Source organism: Bombyx mori, chromosome 17, assembly GCF_030269925.1.
Source record: "Bombyx mori chromosome 17, ASM3026992v2".
NCBI lineage: Eukaryota > Metazoa > Arthropoda > Insecta > Lepidoptera > Bombycidae > Bombyx > Bombyx mori.
In genome coordinates, this window is record NC_085123.1 from 11,474,144 (window position 1) to 11,493,955 (window position 19,812).

Here is a 19,812-nt window from a genome sequence, read left to right on the forward strand (position 1 = left end):
TATGAAACTAAAGTATTAAATTAATCAGTATTGATTGATTGATTGAACCGTCATATAATTTTTTTACAAAATAAAACACTGGTACACATAATATGTAAATGACTTCAAATATTCGTACTTATGCACCAAAGACTCTTAGATACAAGCATAATAGCATTTATTATGATAACTATCAACAATATTTTGCAAAGAATAGCTATTTGATGGACACAAACATTACTTTAAGCGATTGGCTTTGGTAATTTATTTAATATTAATTTAAAGCTTGTTTAATGGTCATTCCATTTCTAAAGTCGAAACGAGAATAAACTGATGTTTAGGGAGATAATTTTATTCATTTATACTATTTTATTTATAATTAATTATTATATTATTAAGCCGGTAACTATGCTAAGGAAGGAAAACCGCTTGCGCTCGATAAATTTCAAACTATAGGTATTGCATTACGTAAAATGTATTTGTTTTTTTTTAATTACTTATGAACAATCAGTTCTATTTTTGTCATGCCATTCAGAAATAGTACGACCACAGCACGTTATCCAAACGAAAATGTACAAAAATTGGTTACTCAATCACACTACAACACCTACCGCTGCGTAATAAAATATTTTTCAATTTAAATTTTATCGACACAGTTCCGTTTTTACTTTTTTGTACAATAATAATAAATAAAACACTTTACTATTATTTTTATTTATTAACACCGGCCCTTCGGATTCCACCATGAATTAAAATCTTCATAAACAGTTGCCTTATCAAATACTGTATTGTTATTAATTATCGCGCACAACTTGCAAATGCTATCGCTTTCCGGAGATTCATACACGTCGTGATAAGAGTAATGATTATGCCACTTAAAAAATCTTTTATACTTTTTCTTGTCTTCGTAAATCTCAATCATTTGTCTTGCAAGTTCTTTCGCGCCTAAATCTCGACCGTTTAGGTAGGTACCATTAGGCATGAACCTATAACATAAGAACAGTTGAATGGCAACAAACTTGTACTGTACTGTTTTTGAAATGTATTTACTCATTGCGAATAAAGTATAACTAGATGATGACCGGGTTTTTTTTGATAACGCCGTCTTGTTGTGTCTTTAAAGCGGTTAGTTGCCCTCAATTAAGAAAAATAGTATTATTATTCGCCAATAGATGTCGGGAAGAGTTGACTATTGAAAACACGAATAAAACAACATTTTCTGAAAATAAATCGTAGCTAGATCGATTTATCGCCCCCCAAAATCCCCTGTATACTAAATTTTATGAAAATCGTTGGAGCCGTTTCCGAGATTCAGATTATATACATATATATTAATATACAAGAATTGCTCGTTTAGAGGTTTAAGATTATATTAAGATTATAAGATTATATGAGCTGAAAATATGTCTTTGTCTGCGTGTTTACTATCTATATATGTGTTTGTAGACGTATATTATGCATTTAAATATCAGTCTCTAGTTCCTATAATACAGGGAATCCCAATTTGGGGCCGGAGAACCGTGCGCGACGTGTTCCCGGTATTTATTTATACATTGTATTAATCGAATGAATTCTGATATTAATATGTATGTATTATACTGAAGGCTACATCTGGGTCGAGATGAGCCGCAATTTTTACCGAAAAATGCAATGAAAAAATAAATAAAAGAAAACACATGACTTTCGTGAACTTTTGTTTTTGACTATTCTTCATTTATTTTAACATTCTTTTATCTGGTTGACCTTTAGGAATGATATTTTAAATAGTGAATGAACAAATTACCTCGTATAATTCGCGGCACCATAAACAACTGGAATGGCGTAGTTTCGAATTGCGGTCAATAATTTTTCAGTTACGTAATCTTCACTTAAAGAATTTTCAAAAGCGAAGTAAAAATAGTAGTCCCTTTCTATCAATTTAAAGCATTTGCTCTCGTCATCGCGTGGACAAATTTTATTTCCACATTCTCCGTATACATCAACTGACAAACCGTGTTTATTCAATTCCCTTTGGACTTCTTTAAAAAAAATGTCTCTGCCACTAGGAGCTCTACAGTTAGAAACAAACCACGCAGCAATTTTTGTTTTGCGACTCAACTTTATTTCAACTTCTTTGGTCACAGGATCCATTTCTTCAATTCTTAACCACTCCATGTCTTGTTTAGGTCCTATAATAATACCCTTTTTATTTCTAACTATAATATAGCCGTTGTACTCATCAGAATTTAACTTATAAGTCCATGTCCAATTGAAAAAGCCTTTAAATCTAACGTCGCATATTGGATAGTAGTCAGAAGATTCCATGGATGCAAAAATATATTTTTGGTGAGTAGATCGTATTTCCGGCATGGCAGGGAGACTTCGTACAATCTCTTTACCATGAAAAATTATCACTTCAAACTCAGTTACATCTTTGAAAAAATGTCTGTCTGATGTGACAAAACATGATTTTACTGGGCATTCTCTTTCGACGAACGTCTGATGGCCATTTCCCAATTTCACGATTGGGTCTATTGCTGGATCCGTCCATATAAGGATGAATTTAATATTTTCGTGGACAGTTTTATTGAGTTTGGTTATTCTTGTACTTTTTATAATTGGTTGGGTTATAGTATAAACCATTAGATTTGAAACATACCATACAAACACGCCAAGTGCACATACCGAGTAAAATGCTAGTTTAAATATGGTGTTATTTAATCTGAACATTCTATCTGAAATATGAAATGAAAAAATTAGCTTCCTAAAATTGACTTCTTGAAACTACAGCGTTGAAATTTTAACTACATTTAGTAAAGAGCAACTTAATTATCAGCAAAAGAGCGTAATGTTTAGATGCATAGTAACAAAATGCAAAGACAACTTCTTATATACTTAAATTTTATTCTCGTTATAACAACGACGAAAAAAACCAGACGAGGCGGACTAAACTAGCACAACATGGCAATAATGGCGCTATGAAAACTCCTCGCTAGTCAGTAAGTTCTCTTGAAGGCTGTTTTAGAAAATAAAAACTTCTTTAAAAACGGCCCACTGCTAGTTTTGCTACATGTGTATCAAAACAAAATCTTATGAATCTTTTGAAATGTTTAATTTGAAAGGAATATTACGTCTAGTCTTGGGTAGTAAAGTGGTCCTTATATGATAAGTTGGCACCTGCGCTTACGTGTTTCTATCTGCTTTCTCAAAACACTAACAGGGTTATTTCTTTGTTGAAGACCGTAAATACCCACCCACGTCACTTTATCAGTGACCGACAGTACGATTTCCGTCACGGTCACTCTGCTACTGATACCTTACTCATGGATAGGCAGATTATCACATTCATAGTATAGCTGTTGTTCCGATATCAAGTCTATTAACGCTGCCGTTCCAATGGCCGGTACTCTTCCCCACGTTTTTCATGCTATGGGTAGCTCGTAGATGTTCTCAACCCTTGGGCAAAATAAATAAAACACCAGCCGTCGCCACCCGTCGTTATGGCTGCGATGCACGACAGCGGCAAATTGTAGAAGGTGATGCTCGACTTCTGTGAACATCTTTCAGAATTAGGTGGCGGAGTATAAGAGGGAGAGTCTTTCACTATTTATACCAATCCCTGCTTAAGCGATGCTCAAAGAAGGAGCTACGCTCAATTTACGCTCCTGTAAGAAGTCGGTGTCTGATTGAGGCTGTGCAACGCGCTATTAACGCGTCGGCAATTTGCTCAAGACTGACGATGGACTGACTACAGGATTATACAATTACGCTAATCGATTAATACAATTAATAGTTCGTTCGAATACCTTATCAAATAACAAATAAAATAAAATACAAAAAAAAAGTGCAGTTAAAATAAATAATTAAAAATCGATTTATAACGATATTATATATTTATATCGTACACAAAACAGAAAGACTACTCTACACAACAGTGACTTATGTTGCGATGGTAAAAAAGATAATATTATAACCTCAAATAGCTCAGAACACTTTCAGACTGTGATGAACTGGGATTCGCGATCTTAGTTACTAAGTCAAACATCGACACGTCGATTTACTAATTAGTCACATATTACGTGATTTTTTATTTTAATAATAATTTAAAAAAAATACATAAACAATCTAATCTGCTGGCGGATGCCCCTCCTACTTCGTTTGGAACAATAAAGCCGCCGCAACAACTGATAATTGAAAAACAATTAGTATTACGTACACTTAGAGATTTTTAGCGCTTAAGACACCAGAAGTTCAACTTCTTCCGTCCTTGTTTCGGGAAATGGGAACAAACCGTTTGACTTTTTAATGAGATTATTAAATGTGAACATAGCACAATCATAAGAACAGTCTTCCATAGTGCCGATACTATCTAATTATAATGATTGAGCTAGATATAATTAACGATTCCTAACAGTCTTACTAATATACTAGTGCAAGTATAAAAAACAAATTCAAAGCAGGATCCAAGCTGTTTTAAACTTCTAAATAATGTAATACATGATTGGTATTATAGTTTTTGTTTTGGACTTTTTGGAACGCAGTTCCTTATGGGACGATGCAGAGGGTTACCCTAACCGGGAAAAATGTCCGTAACCTAAGATTTTTATTAGTAATGCACACAGTGTACGACTTAACTTTATAATAACGTACAAAAAATAATATATTTTTTTATGACCACGATCTCAGAGCGTTCGTTTGCGCAATACACTAACTCTTATGCAAACAACCGTGAATGAAGTGTACCACAATAAGTTCGCACGTTACCGAATGACCGTGGGTTGTTGCCAAACCTCCAGTTTTAGTTTCTTTATACATCGAATAGAACTTAAAATTAATATTTTTATAATAAGGAACTTCGTTCCTATCCGGTGTCTCACGATATTACACATCTTTTTTATTCCACATAATGTGTGGACAACCTAACGGCCCGTCTGGTTGCCGGAATCTAGAGATATCACAACGTAAATGCCACCACCCAGGTCGAAGTTTCAAGTCTATTTTTTAAAGCCTGTCTCGCTCTTCAAATCTGAACGCATGTGTACTTAGCTGCAGAAATAGACAGGGTGGTAGTACTCAATAGAGTGGGCGCACAACGTACCATACCAATACAAATCCTAATTAGTACCTACCTAGGGGGCGTTGTAAATCGACGGCAGCCATTGATCGATATAACAATAGATTCGGAACTTCGGTTATTTTGTTTTTAAATTACAATATAATAGGTACATTAGTAGACTTTTTGGTCAATTAACTTTTCGACAGTACATTATAGGCACAATTTACATCAATCTACGCTTCTGCTTGGCATATAATGGTGTAACCTCAAAACGCTAATAGCAAAAATAGTTTTACCAATACGTAGTCGCATCAGTCTATGTAGAGCCTCTCGAAATATCAGCTAGCATCGATTTGGAGGATCCCACCACTTTCTGAAATTCTCGTACACAGATATACTTTTCACTTTGTCTTCCTGATTCAGTATAGTACAAAATAAGCAGTACTCATCTGTATCGACTCTTCTGAATTTTCTGAAGTATGTGTAATGATTTTTCCATTTAAACATATCGATGTAACGATCTGGTGTTTTTATCAGGTATGCCATTTTTTCAGCTAACGCGGCTGCTCCTAACTCCCTCGCATTCAAATAAATCCCTTCAGGCATAAACCTGAAATCCGATTTTACATTTGTATTAGAATTAATACTATGTTATCATTGTAATCATCTAATATGCACGAAGATATTATCATAAATTTTAGTTTACATGAGACATTAAATATATTATGTATGTAGCTGTTGCATTTTAATAAATAAATTTAAAACGATTAATTCTAAAAAAATAATTTAAAAATAATGAATTCTAAGAATGATTTGGTTTAAACATATCGTGCTTATAACACAGCGTGGGTTTTAATTATATGGGCTTATCGTTAAAGCGAATGAGTCAATATAATTAATCGTTTACATTATTCTGCTTATTCCATAACATTTTGAATCAAACATCTGCAAAAACAATATTAATACGTTAAATATTATTAAAATTGATTCAGTTTTAAATAAAACTAACTGTAGTATAATTTGAGGTTATATGTATTTAATGACTGCCAATTGCCTTTTATTCGAATATAGTTGATTTAAGGTAAAGGAAAGCAGATACCTACCGTGTCAAATTTAGTTAAATCATAATGCTAAAAGATATTAACATAGAATGAAAGAGGCAAGATGACTGAAGAATCGAATGAAATATAGTAATATTACATCAGTTCTCAGAAAAAATTGTCAGAACTACAATAGAAATTAAAAAAATATATATTTATTTAATGCAATTACCTGGTGTAGTTAGCACCGCCATACACTACAGGAACAGCGTCGAATTCTAAGGCATGTAATAATTTTTCTGTGACATAATCTTCACCAAATGAGTTTTCAAACGACAAGTAAAAGTAATATTTTTCTCTGATCATTTCATCACATGCCTCTTCTGTATCCCGGGAACATTTAAGGTTTCCACATCTGCCATAGATATCTAGTTCTAAATTGTGCTTTTTCAGTTCAACTTGAAGTTCATTAGCGAAATCTTCCCTTTTGCTTCTTGTGTAACAATTTGACACAAACCACGCTGCGGCCTTAGACTTAGACTTTAACTGTATTTTGAAATCTTCGCTGACCGGTTCCATGTCTTCAATTTTCATCCAGTGCATTATTTTATTCGGTCCAATAACGTTTTCGTTTTTATCTTTGACATTGAAATATCCCCATCGGACTTCCGAATCCAGTCGGAATGTCCATGTCCAATTAAAGTAACCGTCAAATCGATTTGAGCAAACTGGGTAATTGTCCGAGGATTCTATTGTAGCGAATGCGTATTTTTGATGCGGTGACCTCTTCTCAGGCAAAGCTCTTTCCGACATGCGTACCACGTCAGGTCCTGCGAAAGCTATCACGTCGAATTTTGTATAATCACCGAGTAAATTGCGGTCCGCGGTCACAAAACAATTGGTGTGTGGGCATTTTCTTTGTATAAAACCTTCCTGTCCTTTTCCCATGTAAGCAAATGGTACTCCCCGTGGAGAAGTCCACTGAAGTATGTATTTTAATTTCGATGCCTCATTTGGTTCTGTCGTTTCTTATTTTCTGGTTGCTTGAGGTGTCGTCACGACTTCAATATTTTTTATTTCATCATTTTCGGTAATAATTTTATAACCGTTTAAAAATTGCTCCTGGATAGTCACGTCCTTGAATGTTTTTAGAAATAATAACAAGATCACCACAAAAAATAAGAATAAAAAGAATGTTTTTTTATTTAATATATTCCTCATTTTACGTTAACTATAAATCGATTTGCTGGCTAGCTGTATTGGCCGCTGAATCAACACTGAGTTTCTTTCATGAACGCACGATACAATATCAGGATATGAGTTTATCTAATCTGTTTATTAGGCACACGAGTAAGTATCGGTGCTTCGCAAACGGCTCAATATGAAAAAAAATAGGTTCACGAAAATGAAATTAGTAAAATATATTTTTACAATTATTAATTAATGTGATTATCAAAATGGACTTAAACATCAAAACAAATTATACAGTACATTAAATTCGAAAATTTTATAATAAAACTGAAGTTTTCTCACATATAAAGACAAAGTTCACTTGACATAGCTAATTATGAAACTAAAGTATTAAATTAATCAGTATTGATTGATTGATTGAACCGTCATATAATTTTTTTACAAAATAAAACACTGGTACACATAATATGTAAATGACTTCAAATATTCGTACTTATGCACCAAAGACTCTTAGATACAAGCATAATAGCATTTATTATGATAACTATCAACAATATTTTGCAAAGAATAGCTATTTGATGGACACAAACATTACTTTAAGCGATTGGCTTTGGTAATTTATTTAATATTAATTTAAAGCTTGTTTAATGGTCATTCCATTTCTAAAGTCGAAACGAGAATAAACTGATGTTTAGGGAGATAATTTTATTCATTTATACTATTTTATTTATAATTAATTATTATATTATTAAGCCGGTAACTATGCTAAGGAAGGAAAACCGCTTGCGCTCGATAAATTTCAAACTATAGGTATTGCATTACGTAAAATGTATTTGTTTTTTTTTAATTACTTATGAACAATCAGTTCTATTTTTGTCATGCCATTCAGAAATAGTACGACCACAGCACGTTATCCAAACGAAAATGTACAAAAATTGGTTACTCAATCACACTACAACACCTACCGCTGCGTAATAAAATATTTTTCAATTTAAATTTTATCGACACAGTTCCGTTTTTACTTTTTTGTACAATAATAATAAATAAAACACTTTACTATTATTTTTATTTATTAACACCGGCCCTTCGGATTCCACCATGAATTAAAATCTTCATAAACAGTTGCCTTATCAAATACTGTATTGTTATTAATTATCGCGCACAACTTGCAAATGCTATCGCTTTCCGGAGATTCATACACGTCGTGATAAGAGTAATGATTATGCCACTTAAAAAATCTTTTATACTTTTTCTTGTCTTCGTAAATCTCAATCATTTGTCTTGCAAGTTCTTTCGCGCCTAAATCTCGACCGTTTAGGTAGGTACCATTAGGCATGAACCTATAACATAAGAACAGTTGAATGGCAACAAACTTGTACTGTACTGTTTTTGAAATGTATTTACTCATTGCGAATAAAGTATAACTAGATGATGACCGGGTTTTTTTTGATAACGCCGTCTTGTTGTGTCTTTAAAGCGGTTAGTTGCCCTCAATTAAGAAAAATAGTATTATTATTCGCCAATAGATGTCGGGAAGAGTTGACTATTGAAAACACGAATAAAACAACATTTTCTGAAAATAAATCGTAGCTAGATCGATTTATCGCCCCCCAAAATCCCCTGTATACTAAATTTTATGAAAATCGTTGGAGCCGTTTCCGAGATTCAGATTATATACATATATATTAATATACAAGAATTGCTCGTTTAGAGGTTTAAGATTATATTAAGATTATAAGATTATATGAGCTGAAAATATGTCTTTGTCTGCGTGTTTACTATCTATATATGTGTTTGTAGACGTATATTATGCATTTAAATATCAGTCTCTAGTTCCTATAATACAGGGAATCCCAATTTGGGGCCGGAGAACCGTGCGCGACGTGTTCCCGGTATTTATTTATACATTGTATTAATCGAATGAATTCTGATATTAATATGTATGTATTATACTGAAGGCTACATCTGGGTCGAGATGAGCCGCAATTTTTACCGAAAAATGCAATGAAAAAATAAATAAAAGAAAACACATGACTTTCGTGAACTTTTGTTTTTGACTATTCTTCATTTATTTTAACATTCTTTTATCTGGTTGACCTTTAGGAATGATATTTTAAATAGTGAATGAACAAATTACCTCGTATAATTCGCGGCACCATAAACAACTGGAATGGCGTAGTTTCGAATTGCGGTCAATAATTTTTCAGTTACGTAATCTTCACTTAAAGAATTTTCAAAAGCGAAGTAAAAATAGTAGTCCCTTTCTATCAATTTAAAGCATTTGCTCTCGTCATCGCGTGGACAAATTTTATTTCCACATTCTCCGTATACATCAACTGACAAACCGTGTTTATTCAATTCCCTTTGGACTTCTTTAAAAAAAATGTCTCTGCCACTAGGAGCTCTACAGTTAGAAACAAACCACGCAGCAATTTTTGTTTTGCGACTCAACTTTATTTCAACTTCTTTGGTCACAGGATCCATTTCTTCAATTCATAACCACTCCATGTCTTGTTTAGGTCCTATAATAATACCCTTTTTATTTCTAACTATAATATAGCCGTTGTACTCATCAGAATTTAACTTATAAGTCCATGTCCAATTGAAAAAGCCTTTAAATCTAACGTCGCATATTGGATAGTAGTCAGAAGATTCCATGGATGCAAAAATATATTTTTGGTGAGTAGATCGTATTTCCGGCATGGCAGGGAGACTTCGTACAATCTCTTTACCATGAAAAATTATCACTTCAAACTCAGTTACATCTTTGAAAAAATGTCTGTCTGATGTGACAAAACATGATTTTACTGGGCATTCTCTTTCGACGAACGTCTGATGGCCATTTCCCAATTTCACGATTGGGTCTATTGCTGGATCCGTCCATATAAGGATGAATTTAATATTTTCGTGGACAGTTTTATTGAGTTTGGTTATTCTTGTACTTTTTATAATTGGTTGGGTTATAGTATAAACCATTAGATTTGAAACATACCATACAAACACGCCAAGTGCACATACCGAGTAAAATGCTAGTTTAAATATGGTGTTATTTAATCTGAACATTCTATCTGAAATATGAAATGAAAAAATTAGCTTCCTAAAATTGACTTCTTGAAACTACAGCGTTGAAATTTTAACTACATTTAGTAAAGAGCAACTTAATTATCAGCAAAAGAGCGTAATGTTTAGATGCATAGTAACAAAATGCAAAGACAACTTCTTATATACTTAAATTTTATTCTCGTTATAACAACGACGAAAAAAACCAGACGAGGCGGACTAAACTAGCACAACATGGCAATAATGGCGCTATGAAAACTCCTCGCTAGTCAGTAAGTTCTCTTGAAGGCTGTTTTAGAAAATAAAAACTTCTTTAAAAACGGCCCACTGCTAGTTTTGCTACATGTGTATCAAAACAAAATCTTATGAATCTTTTGAAATGTTTAATTTGAAAGGAATATTACGTCTAGTCTTGGGTAGTAAAGTGGTCCTTATATGATAAGTTGGCACCTGCGCTTACGTGTTTCTATCTGCTTTCTCAAAACACTAACAGGGTTATTTCTTTGTTGAAGACCGTAAATACCCACCCACGTCACTTTATCAGTGACCGACAGTACGATTTCCGTCACGGTCACTCTGCTACTGATACCTTACTCATGGATAGGCAGATTATCACATTCATAGTATAGCTGTTGTTCCGATATCAAGTCTATTAACGCTGCCGTTCCAATGGCCGGTACTCTTCCCCACGTTTTTCATGCTATGGGTAGCTCGTAGATGTTCTCAACCCTTGGGCAAAATAAATAAAACACCAGCCGTCGCCACCCGTCGTTATGGCTGCGATGCACGACAGCGGCAAATTGTAGAAGGTGATGCTCGACTTCTGTGAACATCTTTCAGAATTAGGTGGCGGAGTATAAGAGGGAGAGTCTTTCACTATTTATACCAATCCCTGCTTAAGCGATGCTCAAAGAAGGAGCTACGCTCAATTTACGCTCCTGTAAGAAGTCGGTGTCTGATTGAGGCTGTGCAACGCGCTATTAACGCGTCGGCAATTTGCTCAAGACTGACGATGGACTGACTACAGGATTATACAATTACGCTAATCGATTAATACAATTAATAGTTCGTTCGAATACCTTATCAAATAACAAATAAAATAAAATACAAAAAAAAAGTGCAGTTAAAATAAATAATTAAAAATCGATTTATAACGATATTATATATTTATATCGTACACAAAACAGAAAGACTACTCTACACAACAGTGACTTATGTTGCGATGGTAAAAAAGATAATATTATAACCTCAAATAGCTCAGAACACTTTCAGACTGTGATGAACTGGGATTCGCGATCTTAGTTACTAAGTCAAACATCGACACGTCGATTTACTAATTAGTCACATATTACGTGATTTTTTATTTTAATAATAATTTAAAAAAAATACATAAACAATCTAATCTGCTGGCGGATGCCCCTCCTACTTCGTTTGGAACAATAAAGCCGCCGCAACAACTGATAATTGAAAAACAATTAGTATTACGTACACTTAGAGATTTTTAGCGCTTAAGACACCAGAAGTTCAACTTCTTCCGTCCTTGTTTCGGGAAATGGGAACAAACCGTTTGACTTTTTAATGAGATTATTAAATGTGAACATAGCACAATCATAAGAACAGTCTTCCATAGTGCCGATACTATCTAATTATAATGATTGAGCTAGATATAATTAACGATTCCTAACAGTCTTACTAATATACTAGTGCAAGTATAAAAAACAAATTCAAAGCAGGATCCAAGCTGTTTTAAACTTCTAAATAATGTAATACATGATTGGTATTATAGTTTTTGTTTTGGACTTTTTGGAACGCAGTTCCTTATGGGACGATGCAGAGGGTTACCCTAACCGGGAAAAATGTCCGTAACCTAAGATTTTTATTAGTAATGCACACAGTGTACGACTTAACTTTATAATAACGTACAAAAAATAATATATTTTTTTATGACCACGATCTCAGAGCGTTCGTTTGCGCAATACACTAACTCTTATGCAAACAACCGTGAATGAAGTGTACCACAATAAGTTCGCACGTTACCGAATGACCGTGGGTTGTTGCCAAACCTCCAGTTTTAGTTTCTTTATACATCGAATAGAACTTAAAATTAATATTTTTATAATAAGGAACTTCGTTCCTATCCGGTGTCTCACGATATTACACATCTTTTTTATTCCACATAATGTGTGGACAACCTAACGGCCCGTCTGGTTGCCGGAATCTAGAGATATCACAACGTAAATGCCACCACCCAGGTCGAAGTTTCAAGTCTATTTTTTAAAGCCTGTCTCGCTCTTCAAATCTGAACGCATGTGTACTTAGCTGCAGAAATAGACAGGGTGGTAGTACTCAATAGAGTGGGCGCACAACGTACCATACCAATACAAATCCTAATTAGTACCTACCTAGGGGGCGTTGTAAATCGACGGCAGCCATTGATCGATATAACAATAGATTCGGAACTTCGGTTATTTTGTTTTTAAATTACAATATAATAGGTACATTAGTAGACTTTTTGGTCAATTAACTTTTCGACAGTACATTATAGGCACAATTTACATCAATCTACGCTTCTGCTTGGCATATAATGGTGTAACCTCAAAACGCTAATAGCAAAAATAGTTTTACCAATACGTAGTCGCATCAGTCTATGTAGAGCCTCTCGAAATATCAGCTAGCATCGATTTGGAGGATCCCACCACTTTCTGAAATTCTCGTACACAGATATACTTTTCACTTTGTCTTCCTGATTCAGTATAGTACAAAATAAGCAGTACTCATCTGTATCGACTCTTCTGAATTTTCTGAAGTATGTGTAATGATTTTTCCATTTAAACATATCGATGTAACGATCTGGTGTTTTTATCAGGTATGCCATTTTTTCAGCTAACGCGGCTGCTCCTAACTCCCTCGCATTCAAATAAATCCCTTCAGGCATAAACCTGAAATCCGATTTTACATTTGTATTAGAATTAATACTATGTTATCATTGTAATCATCTAATATGCACGAAGATATTATCATAAATTTTAGTTTACATGAGACATTAAATATATTATGTATGTAGCTGTTGCATTTTAATAAATAAATTTAAAACGATTAATTCTAAAAAAATAATTTAAAAATAATGAATTCTAAGAATGATTTGGTTTAAACATATCGTGCTTATAACACAGCGTGGGTTTTAATTATATGGGCTTATCGTTAAAGCGAATGAGTCAATATAATTAATCGTTTACATTATTCTGCTTATTCCATAACATTTTGAATCAAACATCTGCAAAAACAATATTAATACGTTAAATATTATTAAAATTGATTCAGTTTTAAATAAAACTAACTGTAGTATAATTTGAGGTTATATGTATTTAATGACTGCCAATTGCCTTTTATTCGAATATAGTTGATTTAAGGTAAAGGAAAGCAGATACCTACCGTGTCAAATTTAGTTAAATCATAATGCTAAAAGATATTAACATAGAATGAAAGAGGCAAGATGACTGAAGAATCGAATGAAATATAGTAATATTACATCAGTTCTCAGAAAAAATTGTCAGAACTACAATAGAAATTAAAAAAATATATATTTATTTAATGCAATTACCTGGTGTAGTTAGCACCGCCATACACTACAGGAACAGCGTCGAATTCTAAGGCATGTAATAATTTTTCTGTGACATAATCTTCACCAAATGAGTTTTCAAACGACAAGTAAAAGTAATATTTTTCTCTGATCATTTCATCACATGCCTCTTCTGTATCCCGGGAACATTTAAGGTTTCCACATCTGCCATAGATATCTAGTTCTAAATTGTGCTTTTTCAGTTCAACTTGAAGTTCATTAGCGAAATCTTCCCTTTTGCTTCTTGTGTAACAATTTGACACAAACCACGCTGCGGCCTTAGACTTAGACTTTAACTGTATTTTGAAATCTTCGCTGACCGGTTCCATGTCTTCAATTTTCATCCAGTGCATTATTTTATTCGGTCCAATAACGTTTTCGTTTTTATCTTTGACATTGAAATATCCCCATCGGACTTCCGAATCCAGTCGGAATGTCCATGTCCAATTAAAGTAACCGTCAAATCGATTTGAGCAAACTGGGTAATTGTCCGAGGATTCTATTGTAGCGAATGCGTATTTTTGATGCGGTGACCTCTTCTCAGGCAAAGCTCTTTCCGACATGCGTACCACGTCAGGTCCTGCGAAAGCTATCACGTCGAATTTTGTATAATCACCGAGTAAATTGCGGTCCGCGGTCACAAAACAATTGGTGTGTGGGCATTTTCTTTGTATAAAACCTTCCTGTCCTTTTCCCATGTAAGCAAATGGTACTCCCCGTGGAGAAGTCCACTGAAGTATGTATTTTAATTTCGATGCCTCATTTGGTTCTGTCGTTTCTTGTTTTCTGGTTGCTTGAGGTGTCGTCACGACTTCAATATTTTTTATTTCATCATTTTCGGTAATAATTTTATAACCGTTTAAAAATTGCTCCTGGATAGTCACGTCCTTGAATGTTTTTAGAAATAATAACAAGATCACCACAAAAAATAAGAATAAAAAGAATGTTTTTTTTATTTAATATATTCCTCATTTTACGTTAACTATAAATCGATTTGCTGGCTAGCTGTATTGGCCGCTGAATCAACACTGAGTTTCTTTCATGAACGCACGATACAATATCAGGATATGAGTTTATCTAATCTGTTTATTAGGCACACGAGTAAGTATCGGTGCTTCGCAAACGGCTCAATATGAAAAAAATAGGTTCACGAAAATGAAATTAGTAAAATATATTTTTACAATTATTAATTAATGTGATTATCAAAATGGACTTAAACATCAAAACAAATTATACAGTACATTAAATTCGAAAATTTTATAATAAAACTGAAGTTTTCTCACATATAAAGACAAAGTTCACTTGACATAGCTAATTATGAAACTAAAGTATTAAATTAATCAGTATTGATTGATTGATTGAACCGTCATATAATTTTTTTACAAAATAAAACACTGGTACACATAATATGTAAATGACTTCAAATATTCGTACTTATGCACCAAAGACTCTTAGATACAAGCATAATAGCATTTATTATGATAACTATCAACAATATTTTGCAAAGAATAGCTATTTGATGGACACAAACATTACTTTAAGCGATTGGCTTTGGTAATTTATTTAATATTAATTTAAAGCTTGTTTAATGGTCATTCCATTTCTAAAGTCGAAACGAGAATAAACTGATGTTTAGGGAGATAATTTTATTCATTTATACTATTTTATTTATAATTAATTATTATATTATTAAGCTGGTAACTATGCTAAGGAAGGAAAACCGCTTGCGCTCGATAAATTTCAAACTATAGGTATTGCATTACGTAAAATGTATTTGTTTTTTTTTAATTACTTATGAACAATCAGTTCTATTTTTGTCATGCCATTCAGAAATAGTACGACCACAGCACGTTATCCAAACGAAAATGTACAAAAATTGGTTACTCAATCACACTACAACACCTACCGCTGCGTAATAAAATATTTTTCAATTTAAATTTTATCGACACAGTTCCGTTTTTACTTTTTTGTACAATAATAATAAATAAAACACTTTACTATTATTTTTATTTATTAACACCGGCCCTTCGGATTCCACCATGAATTAAAATCTTCATAAACAGTTGCCTTATCAAATACTGTATTGTTATTAATTATCGCGCACAACTTGCAAATGCTATCGCTTTCCGGAGATTCATACACGTCGTGATAAGAGTAATGATTATGCCACTTAAAAAATCTTTTATACTTTTTCTTGTCTTCGTAAATCTCAATCATTTGTCTTGCAAGTTCTTTCGCGCCTAAATCTCGACCGTTTAGGTAGGTACCATTAGGCATGAACCTATAACATAAGAACAGTTGAATGGCAACAAACTTGTACTGTAATGTTTTTGAAATGTATTTACTCATTGCGAATAAAGTATAACTAGATGATGACCGGGTTTTTTTTGATAACGCCGTCTTGTTGTGTCTTTAAAGCGGTTAGTTGCCCTCAATTAAGAAAAATAGTATTATTATTCGCCAATAGATGTCGGGAAGAGTTGACTATTGAAAACACGAATAAAACAACATTTTCTGAAAATAAATCGTAGCTAGATCGATTTATCGCCCCCCAAAATCCCCTGTATACTAAATTTTATGAAAATCGTTGGAGCCGTTTCCGAGATTCAGATTATATACATATATATTAATATACAAGAATTGCTCGTTTAGAGGTTTAAGATTATATTAAGATTATAAGATTATATGAGCTGAAAATATGTCTTTGTCTGCGTGTTTACTATCTATATATGTGTTTGTAGACGTATATTATGCATTTAAATATCAGTCTCTAGTTCCTATAATACAGGGAATCCCAATTTGGGGCCGGAGAACCGTGCGCGACGTGTTCCCGGTATTTATTTATACATTGTATTAATCGAATGAATTCTGATATTAATATGTATGTATTATACTGAAGGCTACATCTGGGTCGAGATGAGCCGCAATTTTTACCGAAAAATGCAATGAAAAAATAAATAAAAGAAAACACATGACTTTCGTGAACTTTTGTTTTTGACTATTCTTCATTTATTTTAACATTCTTTTATCTGGTTGACCTTTAGGAATGATATTTTAAATAGTGAATGAACAAATTACCTCGTATAATTCGCGGCACCATAAACAACTGGAATGGCGTAGTTTCGAATTGCGGTCAATAATTTTTCAGTTACGTAATCTTCACTTAAAGAATTTTCAAAAGCGAAGTAAAAATAGTAGTCCCTTTCTATCAATTTAAAGCATTTGCTCTCGTCATCGCGTGGACAAATTTTATTTCCACATTCTCCGTATACATCAACTGACAAACCGTGTTTATTCAATTCCCTTTGGACTTCTTTAAAAAAAATGTCTCTGCCACTAGGAGCTCTACAGTTAGAAACAAACCACGCAGCAATTTTTGTTTTGCGACTCAACTTTATTTCAACTTCTTTGGTCACAGGATCCATTTCTTCAATTCTTAACCACTCCATGTCTTGTTTAGGTCCTATAATAATACCCTTTTTATTTCTAACTATAATATAGCCGTTGTACTCATCAGAATTTAACTTATAAGTCCATGTCCAATTGAAAAAGCCTTTAAATCTAACGTCGCATATTGGATAGTAGTCAGAAGATTCCATGGATGCAAAAATATATTTTTGGTGAGTAGATCGTATTTCCGGCATGGCAGGGAGACTTCGTACAATCTCTTTACCATGAAAAATTATCACTTCAAACTCAGTTACATCTTTGAAAAAATGTCTGTCTGATGTGACAAAACATGATTTTACTGGGCATTCTCTTTCGACGAACGTCTGATGGCCATTTCCCAATTTCACGATTGGGTCTATTGCTGGATCCGTCCATATAAGGATGAATTTAATATTTTCGTGGACAGTTTTATTGAGTTTGGTTATTCTTGTACTTTTTATAATTGGTTGGGTTATAGTATAAACCATTAGATTTGAAACATACCATACAAACACGCCAAGTGCACATACCGAGTAAAATGCTAGTTTAAATATGGTGTTATTTAATCTGAACATTCTATCTGAAATATGAAATGAAAAAATTAGCTTCCTAAAATTGACTTCTTGAAACTACAGCGTTGAAATTTTAACTACATTTAGTAAAGAGCAACTTAATTATCAGCAAAAGAGCGTAATGTTTAGATGCATAGTAACAAAATGCAAAGACAACTTCTTATATACTTAAATTTTATTCTCGTTATAACAACGACGAAAAAAACCAGACGAGGCGGACTAAACTAGCACAACATGGCAATAATGGCGCTATGAAAACTCCTCGCTAGTCAGTAAGTTCTCTTGAAGGCTGTTTTAGAAAATAAAAACTTCTTTAAAAACGGCCCACTGCTAGTTTTGCTACATGTGTATCAAAACAAAATCTTATGAATCTTTTGAAATGTTTAATTTGAAAGGAATATTACGTCTAGTCTTGGGTAGTAAAGTGGTCCTTATATGATAAGTTGGCACCTGCGCTTACGTGTTTCTATCTGCTTTCTCAAAACACTAACAGGGTTCTTTCTTTGTTGAAGACCGTAAATACCCACCCACGTCACTTTATCAGTGACCGACAGTACGATTTCCGTCACGGTCACTCTGCTACTGATACCTTACTCATGGATAGGCAGATTATCACATTCATAGTATAGCTGTTGTTCCGATATCAAGTCTATTAACGCTGCCGTTCCAATGGCCGGTACTCTTCCCCACGTTTTTCATGCTATGGGTAGCTCGTAGATGTTCTCAACCCTTGGGCAAAATAAATAAAACACCAGCCGTCGCCACCCGTCGTTATGGCTGCGATGCACGACAGCGGCAAATTGTAGAAGGTGATGCTCGACTTCTGTGAACATCTTTCAGAATTAGGTGGCGGAGTATAAGAGGGAGAGTCTTTCACTATTTATACCAATCCCTGCTTAAGCGATGCTCAAAGAAGGAGCTACGCTCAATTTACGCTCCTGTAAGAAGTCGGTGTCTGATTGAGGCTGTGCAACGCGCTATTAACGCGTCGGCAATTTGCTCAAGACTGACGATCTATATTGTAGTGTATCATGCTCACAACGCGACAGGCTAATTCTCAGGTTCAACGGTGTATCCTAGTACTCGAGTTGCATCACATCCTGTGGCTTGAGAGGCCGCTGACCATGTTAGCCACATGCAGTCGTTTTCGTTAACGAATCCGCTGGTCTCCCGGATTCTATCCCTAAAGGCTCGCAAGCTCAGGCTAAGAGTGCAGGGAGATCTTGAGTCCCTTAAACTGCGTTCTTCGATCTTTGGTTACATAAACAATGAAGTACTCAAATAAACGATGAACACATTTAGTGCATTCAAAATGTCACTATCACACTGGTTATTTACCAGCAAAATGTATTCGAAATAATATAATAGATCCAATTTATAACTTACATTATCAATGTTCACATTTAATCAACCATTTAAGCAAAATAGTCTCCTCCTATAATTTTATAAATTAACACCATGTTGTTACAAATCTAACGACACACTGGTACAGGTATAATTTATATTTATCATGTTCATATTGCCGTACTTCTGATTTTCAATGTTTGTTACTGATAAGTATTATCGAAAAATATGGACAAATAAAAGACGAATTGCGTATTTAAGCTCTATTCTGTACAACTTTGACATGAACCATCGTCGCCTTTCAAATATATAGTTGACTTTACCCCAATATTTGCCAACATAATGTTAATAGCTTCTTCAAAAAATATCCGAAGAGGAAAGCGAATACTCAACGACTTAACTGCCTGTTAGCTATATTGAATACTTTCCACCAGTTATAAAATTACCAGTGACACGTTTGTTTTAAATTCTACTGGATACTGAAAAATGAATAAGTCATTTTTCTACATTTCAGTTGCTGTCATACATTTTTCACCTACATTC

General features: G+C 33.8%; 2 protein-coding genes across 22 annotated transcripts; both read right to left on the reverse strand.

The window, feature by feature from the left end:
• Positions 1–677: 677 nt before the first annotated feature.
• Positions 678–15,029, reverse strand: LOC119631140 (alpha-(1,3)-fucosyltransferase C). 15 transcript variants are annotated; one of them, XM_062673405.1, is made up of 7 exons: positions 13,907–15,029; positions 12,931–13,244; positions 10,833–11,128; positions 9,383–10,313; positions 6,287–8,585; positions 1,763–5,624; positions 678–965 (listed from the first exon to the last, which is right to left on the reverse strand). In XM_062673405.1, exons 6-7 carry the CDS (start codon positions 2,686–2,688, stop codon positions 698–700), a joined length of 1,194 nt encoding a protein of 397 aa, XP_062529389.1. In that variant the 5' UTR covers positions 2,689–5,624; positions 6,287–8,585; positions 9,383–10,313; positions 10,833–11,128; positions 12,931–13,244; positions 13,907–15,029; the 3' UTR covers positions 678–697. The 15 variants fall into 15 exon arrangements, 10 of the variants coding, with proteins under 10 accessions (XP_062529389.1, XP_062529392.1, XP_062529394.1 ...); XM_062673408.1 differs by having other exon boundaries at positions 9,383–9,767; positions 10,238–11,128; XM_062673410.1 differs by having other exon boundaries at positions 9,383–9,767; positions 10,238–10,313; positions 10,833–13,244.
• An 888-nt stretch (positions 15,030–15,917) lies between these two features.
• Positions 15,918–19,482, reverse strand: LOC119629781 (alpha-(1,3)-fucosyltransferase C-like). 7 transcript variants are annotated; one of them, XM_062673417.1, is made up of 5 exons: positions 19,312–19,432; positions 18,515–18,748; positions 17,858–17,933; positions 17,003–17,387; positions 15,918–16,205 (listed from the first exon to the last, which is right to left on the reverse strand). In XM_062673417.1, the coding sequence occupies exons 4-5, from the start codon at positions 17,371–17,373 to the stop codon at positions 15,938–15,940; spliced, it is 639 nt and encodes a 212-aa protein (XP_062529401.1). In that variant the 5' UTR covers positions 17,374–17,387; positions 17,858–17,933; positions 18,515–18,748; positions 19,312–19,432; the 3' UTR covers positions 15,918–15,937. The 7 variants fall into 7 exon arrangements, with proteins under 7 accessions (XP_062529401.1, XP_037872853.1, XP_062529399.1 ...); XM_038016925.2 differs by having other exon boundaries at positions 18,453–18,748; positions 19,312–19,408; XM_062673415.1 differs by having other exon boundaries at positions 17,003–17,933; positions 18,453–18,748; positions 19,312–19,435.
• Positions 19,483–19,812: the final 330 nt, after the last annotated feature.